The following is a 12,079-nucleotide window of genomic DNA, read 5'->3' on the forward strand; positions in this document are numbered from 1 at the left end:
GCGACCAGAGAAGAATCTGTTTTACTGGCCAATGGCCGCATAGTGCGGCCAGTCTTGAAAGCCAAAAATAATTATGTAATCCAATCCTCCTTTCTACAACAGTACTAAAAATTGAACCAATGATATCATTACTTTCATCAGGACATTCAATTGGCCCTAGGGGGGGGGGGGGTATTTTTTATTGAGATTTTGCGCCGAATTCGAATGTCGCTTAATCATAGCTTGTCATCTCATGCTGCCTCAATCAGATGTCAGCCATTTTGTGACGGAAATGCGAATACATCCTCTGCACTGAAAAAGTTAAAACGCATAACAAAAGTGATTTTTTTCTAGCAGTACATAATATTTTGATTATGTGGGACTTTTATGTTCTTGTGGTATGACACTGGCTTGACCGGTGGTATCTAGGTTCGAGTCTCATTGTTGGCGGCGTAAAGTTAGTTCCTTGGAAAAGGCACTCACATTTTCTAACCATAAGTATGTGTAAAATGAGAACGTCGTCGGTAAAGTCTTTGTAGAACATTTTTTAGCACTTTAAAGGCATCATGTCTCGTCCAAAATGTTGCGATTGGCTTGGTACGCATTTTGAAAGAGGCGCAAAACATAACACCCGATCCAACTGTTGAGCAAGACATCTCATAAAGGTCGGACAAGACATGTCACGAAATCCCACTGGTCACCCATCAATTACGCTACGTGTCCGCCATTCTTGAATTATGTTCGCTGAAAAGGGGGGGGGGGGGGTGCTTTGATTGTATTAATGTGAAATATCACAAACTGTTAACTTCTTTAACACCAGATTTTATGTAAGTTTTGTACAGTATAACCTTTCAAAGGAACTGCAGTTTTCAAATACAAGAGATGCAAAATGGGAGCGATCTATATTCATGTTTTCGTCCAACCCAGTCATCAATCACGTGATTTGTTGCTGTCCAATGATTGGACATTTCTGAACAAATGTAAACACGCTGGTTTGTTTATGAAAGTTGTAAACATACCCACGTGTCAAGCTGAACAAACTGACCAATCGTAAAGTTAGACAGTTCAAAATCAGTGAACACTTTTCATTATTTAGGTCACTTTGAGCACATTTTGCCATGTGACCAATGACCTCGAGCAGATGGAAAGTTAATATAGATCATGCCCATTAAGATGACATAAACATTTAATAACATTACCTCTCCCCTCTGAGTTCCTGGTTGTAAGCCATACTGCTATTTGCCGCATGCCATGAAAAAGAATTCCGTGCTTCGCCCCTCTAGAGAAATAGTTGTAAATTTTCCTCTTAAATGTGCATGTTTAATCCATATTTTTTAAATCAGTTTTTATGAATGTAGAAATCACAACAGGAAGCTACGCCTCTGGCTTTCAAATATTAAAATGTAAAAATTGTTTCTGTCATGTGTGTACAAAGTATACATTTTGCTGTGTCATTTTGAACACAAGATGGCAATAATAGTGCGTAGTGCTCAGGAATCTCGTGAAATGGAAACCCCTGGCCAAGCCCATGGGCGAGTTTAGCGATCGTTATCACAACAGGCTACACTGTTTATAACATCGTATTGTTACATATTAAAATGTTCACTTGTTCACTCATCCCAGACCCTTCGTATTTTACATACCGTAAAGAAGAAAAATTCTAAAGTACATTGGTGGTATGCTCTTGGATTCTACATCTGATCCCTATTTGTTCCCAGTTCCCTTTGTCTTACTTTTTCTTGGGTGCTTTAACTGTAATTCTAGAACTTTTCACTATCTCATTTCCTTCCTTTTTACTGGCGCTGATATAACCTAAATGTGTTGCAAGCGCCGTAAAACCCTTAAAAACAAACAAAAACAAACAAAAACAAACAAAAACATCTGTGTGTATGGCAGCGTTCGCCCTGGTGCGATACATCATAATATTGTAATACCCAAAATACTAGATCCTTCGCCTTTCGGTCAATGTAATTCCCAACTTTGGTCAAAAATTGTATAAAATGCCATGAATAATTCTTTTTTTTAATAACGAGCTTTTATATAGCGCAACATATCCACTAACCGTGCTCAACGCGTTTTACAGAGGGTCCCTGACCAACAGAAACGCGTAACATGTAGAACGAAACATGACGCCTGTTAGGCGATAATACCATTTTTTTCCCCGGCAGAGGCAAGACTGTTAACCGCCAACTACTTATTTTACACCTGAGTACGATGAGAGAATGTGAATAAAGAATCTTTTCCAAGGAATCAACTATGCGCCGAGGGAGGCTCGAACATAGGACCTACCGACTCGAAAGCGAGTGCCATTCCACAAGACCACATAGCCACACAAACAAACAAACAAACAAGCATACAAACAAAAGCAGACAAGAGTTATGGCAGTAGCGTGGTAAACGATAACCATTTTCAGATATTTCTTTTTTCTTGAAAATTATTTTGATTCGCAAAATATTTCCTGTTTTGGCGGGAATAGTTTTTATAAAGATCGAAACAGGAAATGACCTTAAAATCAATTTCCGTCATAATATTTACGGGTTGACTCTAAGGTCTAAACATGGGTAGGTAAAACAGAGTTTGTTTCAGTTTGGTTTGGTTTTTTCCTTTAAATGTCTTTTTTTAAATTGAGATTGGTATTATAGATATTGAATAAGTAAGAGATCAGAAGCATTACGTCTTGATCTTAGTCAATAAATGATAAGATTGAATGTCTGTGGAATTATGTGAAATGGATAGATAAAGGTCATAGAAATGCTATTATTATTATTATTATTATTATTATTATTATTATTATTATTATTATTATTATTATTATTATTATTATTATTATTATTATTATTATTATTATTATTATTATTATTTTTACATTATTATTATTATTATTATTATTATTATTATTATTATTATTATTATTATTATTATTATTATTGTCATTATTATTATTATTATCACTATCATTATTATTATTGTTATTATTAATATTAGTATCATCATCATCATCATCATCATGAATCTAAAGTCTTGAAAAATGTCATCCGTCTGTATGAAATGAAATTGCCTGATCTGACACAACTGCGATATTGTACCAATAAGAATGACCTTTCTAACAAGGATTGTCTCGAAAATCCCGTTCTCCCTCCCCCCCCCCCCCCCCCCCGCGCCTTCCGCCAACCAAAAACAAACATCATCATCATCACCACCAGCACCACCACCATCATCATCATCATCATCATCATCATCATCATCATCATCATCATCATCATCATCATCATCATCATCATCATCACCAAGACCACCACCACCACCACCACCACCACCATCATCATCATCATCATCATCATCATCATCATCATCATCATCATCATCATCATCATCATCATCATCTCATTCATTATTATTCATCTATCATCATCATCATCATCATCATCATCATCATCATCATCTCATCATCATCATCATCATCATCATCAATCATCATCATCATCATCATCATCATCATCATCATTATTATTATTATTATTATTATTATTATTATTATTATTATTATTATTATTATTATTATTGTTATTATTAATATTATTAATATCATCATTATTATTATTATTATTATTATCATTATTATTATTGTTATTGTCATTATGAATATTAGTAGTATCATCATCACCATCATCATCATCATCATAATTGCCCTAAAACCTAGAAAAGTGTCATTCATCAACATCAATAGTTTTATTTAATTTCAAATGAATTTGTTGGTGTTTAAAATGTCCCTATTCAAACATATTTACCACGGTGAAAATAATCTGACCTGAGAAAATTGCTTCTTATGCTTCTATTTGTGCGGCTTTCACACGGCGAGTCACATCATTTAACATAATGTCACTATAAGAATGGTTGACACTGCAGATTCATTTTATTATTTGCTTTGTAATTTGTAGTCTCCAAATGTACAGTAATGTAATATTTACTTTTTCCTCAGACCTAATGGAGTCCAGAGAATCAACACATCCAACATACAATGTATAGATAGTTCGAAGTTGACGTCACTCAAGCCTTTGTTATTGTCTTTTGCCATCCGCGTTTGTGAGCGATACTCACTAAACTGTATTACCCTGACTATAAAAGCTCATGGTTACACAGAGTTGTGTGTGTTGATCCGTTATACTTCCGGATGGCAATGTTGTGAACTCCTTAGCCAAGTGCATACTATCTATAAAATGCACACAATGTAACTCACAACAAAACACACAAAAAAACACAGTTAATTCTTCCGTGCATTCTCACAAACACACCAAAAAAATTCATCACAAGATCTGAATAAAAAAGCATGGTGACCCCGATTTTTATTAAAGGAAGAAAACACGAAATTCTCCATCGTTATATTTTGATGTATGCCCGAAGTTTTAACAAAAAATCGTAAATATGTCATAGGGACGTTATACTATTATTGCTGACCACTGGTCAAAGAACATCTGTAACTAGTGGCACCCTCTAAAAACACTCTGCTGTAGGCCTTATTATTTTGAAATAAACGAAACGTTTTTAAGAAATTTAAATAGTAATTTACTTATAATGCATGAAAAAGGCATGAAATCCCTTACAAAATTCTATGATTGAATTCTAAAAAAAAAATTTTTAAAGTTTCAAAGTTTTTCAAAGTTTATTCAATCTTAGGCTTTCGCCAATAAATCAACAATTTGATGACAACATACATGAAAGTGGAAAAAAAGAACACCCATGCCCCATTTCTAAGTTACAGGTGATACCGTTATCGTCATGTCATTAACGCCACGAACACAACAACCATCATCGGTCGATTTATCTTTGTTACAACCATCGCGATCCAAATCGTTAGAATTGATATCAAAACCAGGCGGACCATCCAAAACGTCAACGATAACGGTTGTAACGACAACATCATCAACAACCACGACGACGACAACAACGCCGTCCTCGACAACGATAACTACAACTACTACTACAACGAAGACTACTACAACTACAACTACAACGGAAGTGACAAACCATCACCACCAAGCATATCGAGAATCGGCCTTCGTCAATTGGGCTTGACAAGAGAAGCAAATAAAAAAAAAACAAAAAAAACCTACACATATTAGAAAATAAATAGATACATTTTTTTAAAGTAAAAGGAATAAATAATTTTAAATAAAAAATAGAAAAAAAAAATCAAAGTTAAACCAATCTGAAGAACAGAACAGACAAAAAAAATCCCAAGAGAATAAAAAAATGCCTGACCCGGATGAAAACGCCCCTGAAGATGTCCCGGCGACCAGCGACGATGTCGCCTCTGACTTACCGCAAATTTCACGATCTTTACCAGCCCGATTTCCGGAAGGCGCACGCACCCCAGATTTCGATTACACATCCACCGTCCCTTCAAGACCGCCGTCTCCAGACACCGCATCCACCCAACATTACCGAGTCTTCTTCATTTTGGCCGGAGTCTTTCGTGTTGTCAAAGACCTTATGACGTTCCTGGTGAGAGGTGGCCTCAGTACTTTGATGTTCCTGATGGATCAATTCTTGTCCTTGATCCTAATCGCCACCAACTGGATTCCAGGTAAGGCAAAAATGTTCCTATAGGGAATGAGATTAGCGGAAGAGTAGCGTCCCTTGATTGGACGTCACCGGCGGAAACGTTATTAGAGAGAGAACGTCATGTTGGTTGTGCGCATGCGTCTCTCGTCCTCACTTTCTGGTGAAAGCGGCATGAGACACTTCACCGAAAGCGAGGACGAGAGAGAGACGCATGCGCAAAACCATTTTGACGTTCTCTCTGTAAGGTGACGTCCAATCAAGGGAGGCTACTCTTCCGCTAATCTCATTCCCTATTCAATATAAAACAAGAGCATTTAGTTAGGCAGCGCAATATCCACTAAACGTGCTCAATGCGTTTTACAAGGGGTCTCTAGCCAACAGCAACAATTAACTTGTAAGACTAGACATGACGCCTGTTAGGCGATATTACAGGGGTTGTTTTTTTCAGACAGACACAACGCTGTATACTGCCAAGAACTCATTTTGCACATGAGTACGGTGAGCGAATGTGAATAAAGAACCCTTTCCGCTGACTCAATCAGGCGCCGCCATGAGCGAGTCTCGAACCCTGGACCTTCTGATCCAAAGGTGAGAGGCATATCATTAGACCGCATTGCCTCTTTGGATATACTCACCAGTTCTGCCCGTTGAAACCATCAAGTCTTGAGAATTAAATATTGCTTACATCCAAGTTGTCCATATAATAGCATTCACTGTGTTGGACACAAATAGGGGAGAGAATCGGCCGCAAACGCATTCCCCTAATAAATAAATGAAGTTTACGTCACTCACCTATTTGTTGTTGGTATGAGACCGTCAGAGGGATGATCAAATCTCACCAAATTCTTTGATAAATTATTGAGATTATTTAAACATAAATGTGCCCCACCGTTTCAAAGCGGTATTATGTCGGGATCCACTTGGTGAGGGAAATTGAATTAATTGCCACAAATATCAAACTTGGGTTTACTTTCTCTACGTCATGCTGGAGTATAAATACTATTTCTTGCATTGCATAAACTGCTAAGGTCCAATTTATCATCGTTCTATCTTTAAATTCACTTTCTGGAGTCTGAATCATCCCGACATAATACCGTTTTGAGACATAGGATCACAAATTTGTGAGTAAGATTGATTTGACGCACAGAATCGGTGAGCATTTTAATAAAATACATAACTTAATAGAATCAATGAAGTTTATGTCACTCAGTTCTTTGTTTGCGTTTTTAGACATTCAGAGGGCGATTAAAAATTAGGACTCCTTCATTGCCATTTGGCCACATGGAGCCAAAGTTTTATCCCGGTTTCTATAGCGTGGCGATTGCAATTAATTACAAAAATGAGCACTTTTAGTGGATATTGCGCTGTACAAATGCTCTGGGTTTTTTCTGGTTTTTTTTTTGCTACCCTTTGAACTTTCCGCCAGATTTAAAAGACCCAAATACCCAGTCTCTGCTAAGTGGACAGGGGGGAGGGGTTGAAAAAATAATCTCAACTTCAACCCAACGTCGGTTATCGATCCTTTTGCTTGTAAAACGAGTGCTCTATCATCTTAAGCAAGACACATGGCTCCAATTTTCTCACTTTGCGGGTCTATATTGTGGATAAAGCCTGGTTTATTTGTTTGAGACACATTGGTGGAGTGCACTTTAAGATCTTGGACTGCACTATAAAATTGTGAAGTGCACTTTAAAATCATGAAAATAAAATGAATATATGAAAAAAAAATACTCCTGCAATTTTCATGATTTTAAAGTGCACTTCACAATTTTATAGTGCAGTCCAAGATCTTAAAGTGCACTCCACCAATTTATGGGGAGAAAGATAACGTGAGTAAATGTGATTCATATATAACAGAACAACACAAAAGAAACAACGTTAGCCCTTGGCCTTCGTCAGGAGACATTTACATTATCTCCACATGTGACTAATGTAATATTTTGGAACCTTACTTATTTGTATATTGCCATTTGTCTCCTGACGAAGGCCAAGGGCCGAAACGTCGTTTGTTTTGTGTTGTTCCCTTATTTATGAGTCACATTTACTCACTATATCTTTCTCTCTATTTTATTGACTCATTTAGGCACCTATAGTTTTTGATTCCATGATTTTAAAGTGCACTCCACGATTTTAAAGTGCACTTCGTGATTTTAAAGTGCACTCCATGATTTTAAAGTGCACTCCACGAGCTTAAAGTGCACTCCACGAGCTTAAAGTGCACTCCATGATTTCAAAATGCACTCCACGAGTTTAAAGTGCACTCCATGATTTCAAAGTGCACTCCACGAGTTTAAAGTGCACTCCATGATTTTAAAGTGCACTCCGTGATTTTAAAGTAAGTGCACACACTTCACATTCAGGCTCCAGCTTACTGTAACTTTTAATAGATTTTCAAGGTGGCGTTTACCTGGACTACCTCATCCGTTTGATCATGTGGACGTTCCAAGTGACCGTGTGGATCGTCTACACCTCCATCGAGCTCATCTTCTACCTGCCGTCCAAGTTCCTGGTCTTCTACCTCCTCCTCCTGGCGGGCCTCTACCTGTACATGCCCAACGCTGCCCACACGGTGCTGGCTTTTCTATTCAGACTGGGACACAGTTTTCTGCACCTGGTCAAGTACGTTGTCTACGACGAGAAAGGATTCAGGGATGCCAAGGAGGTCACGGGATGACATTGGGGCTTATCATAGCAGGTACGTACGGACACCCTCCTCCTCCTCCTCCTCCTCCTCCTCCTCCTCCTCCTCCTCCTCCTCCTCCTCCTCTTCTTCTTCTTCTTCTTCTTCTTCTTCTTCTTCTTCTTCTTCTTTTCTTCTTCTTCTTCTTCTTCTTCTTCTTCTTCTTCTTCTTCTTCTTCTTCTTCTTCTTCTTCTTCTTCTTCTTCTTCTTCTTCTTCTTCCTCCTCTTCCTCCTCCTCTTCTTCTTCCTCCTCCTCTTCTTCTTCCTCCTCTTCTTCTTCTTCCTCCTCCTCCTCTTCTTGCTCCTCCTCCTCTTCCTCCTCCATCCCTTCTTCCCCCTCCTCCTCCTCCTCCTCCTCCTCCTCCTCCTCCTCTTCTTCTTCTTCTTCTTCTTCTTCTTCTTCTTCTTCTTCCTCCTCCTCCTCCTCCTCTTCTTCTTCCTCCTCCTCTTCATCCCCCTCTTCCTCCTCTCCTCCTCCTCCTCCTCCTCCTCATCCTCTTCCTCCTCCTCCAAGGAGGTCAGGGGATGACATCGGGCCTTAACAAAGCAGGTACGAGTACGTACGGACATCCTCCTTCTCATCGTCTATCTTATAAATAAGATACTAGGTGGGATTCCTGACGTCCCATAGTGGGCAGGGGGTACATACTGTGTCTTCTATCCCTCTATATCTGTTTTCCAACATGCTTTCTGTCTTTGTCTTGGAATGAGATTACTTGGTTTTGTCCTGGCCCTGGCCGGAGTCATGGCTGGGAGGGAAACAGTCAAATGTATAGCTTTGGGAGATTACATTTCTTTCCTTGTAAATCATCTGTTATGGATTATCATATTTGTTATTTTGAATGTATAATGTAAGCACTTGAGTGTATTCCCCTTGTGGTGTCCGGGGTCCCTCAACTGAGAGGGTCAAGAATAGCCCAACGCCAAGCCTGCGTGTCGTAAAAGGCGACTAATGGTGTGTGATTCTCCCATCTTCGAGTCACCTGGTCCTCCAGGTTGGGGGTTGGCAAAGGGTTAACACCCCTTTCCGTTAAACTCAAATCGTTACAGAAACGCAGACAGACAAACCAAATCCTTTTTTAAGCTTGGGCGACCGAAGAGTTTCTGGAATTACAGAATTTATGAAGGACAACAGACAAAGCCGAAAGGACTCTGCTGACCCGATGACGTCTTCGTCAAACAAGCAGCTTCGAATTGCGTCGTGGAACGTTCGCACCATGTATGAAGCAGGAAAAAGCTCTCAAGTTGTGACTGAGATGAGAAGATACAGGCTGCATATACTTGGAGTAAGCGAAACCCACTGGATACAATCCGGACAGAAACACCTCAAGTCTGGGGAGAAGATTTTATATTCAGGGAGAGGGGACAGGATTCATACACAGGGAGTAGGAATAATTCTAAGCAAGTTTGCCCAGAAGTCACTGAGAGGATGGGAACAACACGGAGAAAGGATCATCATGGCGTCCTTTACAACACGGAGTAAGAAGATCAGCATGAACATTGTACAGATCTATGCCCCAACAAACGATGCAACAGATGAGGACAAAGATACATTTTATAGTCTGCTACAACAAGTCATTGACAAGTTGCCAAGGAAAGACGTCAACATATTGATGGGAGATGCTAATGCAAAAGTGGGACAGGATAACGTAGGTTATGAAGGTATCATGGGACGTCATGGCATGGGAGAAATGAACGATAATGGTGAGAGATTTGCAAATTTCTGTGCATTCAACAGTTTGGTGATTGGAGGATCAGTGTTCCCCATAAGAGGATCCAAAAAGCAACTTGGGTCTCACCAGATGGTGTGACAGAGAATCAGATTGATCATTTTTGTATCTCTCGTAGATTCAGATGTTCATTGGAAGATGTGACGGTACGGAGAGGGGCAGATGTTGGATCAGACCACCACCTGCTATTGGCAAAGCTTAAGCTCCGACTCAGAAAACACGGGGCCAGATCACATACAAGAAAAAAATTCGAGGTGAATGGACTTGATGGGGAAAAGAATGAGGAATTCAAACTACAATTGAGTAATAGATTCCAACCTCTTACTGAGCTCGAGGAGGACATAGATGTAGAGTCACATTGGGCAAAGATCAAGGAAGTCTACATAACAACTTGCCACGAGGTATTGGGGGTAAAGAAATCGGAACATAAAGAATGGATAAGTCCAACCACCTTGGACCTTATTGAAAAGAGGAGAACAAGGAAGGAACAAGTGAATGTAAGCCGAACAAGGGCTTCAAGACTGGATGCACAAGAGCAGTATCGAGCCATAGCTAAGGAAGTCAAAAGATCTGTGAAGAAAGACAAGGAAGCATTCATGAACAGACTTGCAGAGAAAGCAGAAGCAGCAGCGACTGGAGGACACATGAGGATCCTTTATCAAACTACCAAGACACTTGCTGGAAAATATGGGAAACCAGAGATACCAGTCAAAGACAAAGATGGGAAAACTATTTTTGGAAAAGAGGCTCAATCTGAACGATGGAGGGAACATTTCAACTGCCTTCTGAACAGACCACCACCAGACAACCAGCCAGAAATTTTGCCTGCAAGGATTGAGCTACCAATTAGCTGTGATCCACCATCGCTAGCAGAGATTGTGGGTGCCATTAATAAGATGAAAAGGGGGAAAGCTGCTGGACCAGACCAGATTCCACCGGAGGCTCTAAAAGTTGATGCGGAAAGAAATGCTGAGGCCCTGCACCCACTATTTGAGAGAATCTGGAATGACGGGATATTCCCAAAGGATTGGAAGGAAGGACATCTTATCAAGCTTCCAAAGAAAGGGGACCTCAGTAATTGTAATAATTATCGAGGCATCACTCTTCTTTCTATCCCAGGAAAGGTTTTCAACCGAATTATTTTAGAGAGAATTAAGAATGCAACAGATGCTAAACTGCGGGACGAACAGGCAGGTTTTCGGAAAAACCGTTCAACCACCGACCAGATTGCCTCTCTGCGAGTCATAGTGGAACAGTCTATAGAATGGAACTCTCCTCTTATTGTCAACTTCCTGGATTACGAGAAGGCTTTCGATAGTATTGACAGAGAAACATTGTGGAAAATTCTGGCACATTATGGACTCCCTGAAAAGATAGTAAACCTCATTAAGGAAATGTATGAAGGATCAAGTTGCAGGGTTGTACATGAAGATCAGCTTACTGACAGCTTTGAAATTAAGACTGGTGTCAAGCAGGGATGCTTGCTCTCTCCATTCCTGTTCATTCTTGCCATTGATTGGCTAATGAAGGAAACCTCCAAAGGGAGAAGAAATGGGATACAGTGGACCCCCTGGACACAGTTGGATGATCTGGATTTTGCAGATGATCTGGCTCTTTTGTCCCACACCCAGGACCAGATGCAAGCAAAAACCACAATTATAAACAGCCTCTCGGAATCAATTGGTCTAAGAATTCACCCTGCAAAGTCAAAGGTCTTGAGGATAGGTACGCGTCAAAGGGAGCAGATCAAAGTAAAAGATCAGGAACTCGAAGATATAGACACTTTCTGCTATCTCGGAAGTATAATTGACAAGGATGGAGGCACGGAAGCAGAGGTGAAAGCACGAATAGGAAAGGCACAGGCTGCATTCACATCTTTGAACAGAGTTTGGAGAACTAAAGATATTTCCCTTCGACTAAAGCTAAGACTTTTCAACTCAAACGTGAAGTCTGTCCTACTGTATGGATGTGAAACTTGGAACGCATCACAGGCATGTATAAGGAGGGTACAGATTTTCGTAAACAGGTGCATGCGTAAGCTACTCAGAATAAAATGGATGGATAGAATAAAAAATGAAGAAGTATGGAAAAGAACACAGCAGAAACCAGTGGGAGAGGAAATAGGAA

The 12,079-nt window shown here is 39.7% G+C and overlaps 1 protein-coding gene across 2 annotated transcripts in view; it reads left to right on the plus strand.

Moving 5' to 3' along the window:
* The first annotated feature begins 2,511 nt into the window (after window positions 1–2,511).
* Window positions 2,512–12,079, plus strand: part of LOC144956459 (uncharacterized) — a 27,915-nt gene continuing 18,347 nt past the window's right edge. The window contains exons 1-3 of one of the 2 annotated variants that reach the window (XM_078886962.1): window positions 2,512–2,540; window positions 3,959–5,563; window positions 7,929–8,236. In XM_078886962.1, coding sequence (XP_078743088.1) covers window positions 5,230–5,563; window positions 7,929–8,215 — 621 coding nt within the window. In that variant the 5' untranslated portion in view covers window positions 2,512–2,540; window positions 3,959–5,229 and the 3' untranslated portion in view covers window positions 8,216–8,236. The remainder of the gene's footprint in view (window positions 2,541–3,958; window positions 5,564–7,928; window positions 8,237–12,079) is intronic. The other variant, XM_078886963.1, reaches the window with a different exon arrangement.

Source organism: Berghia stephanieae, chromosome 11, assembly GCF_034508935.2.
Source record: "Berghia stephanieae isolate SIO BIC M18660-M18661 chromosome 11, UCSD_Bste_1.3, whole genome shotgun sequence".
NCBI classification, from domain to species: domain Eukaryota; kingdom Metazoa; phylum Mollusca; class Gastropoda; order Nudibranchia; family Aeolidiidae; genus Berghia; species Berghia stephanieae.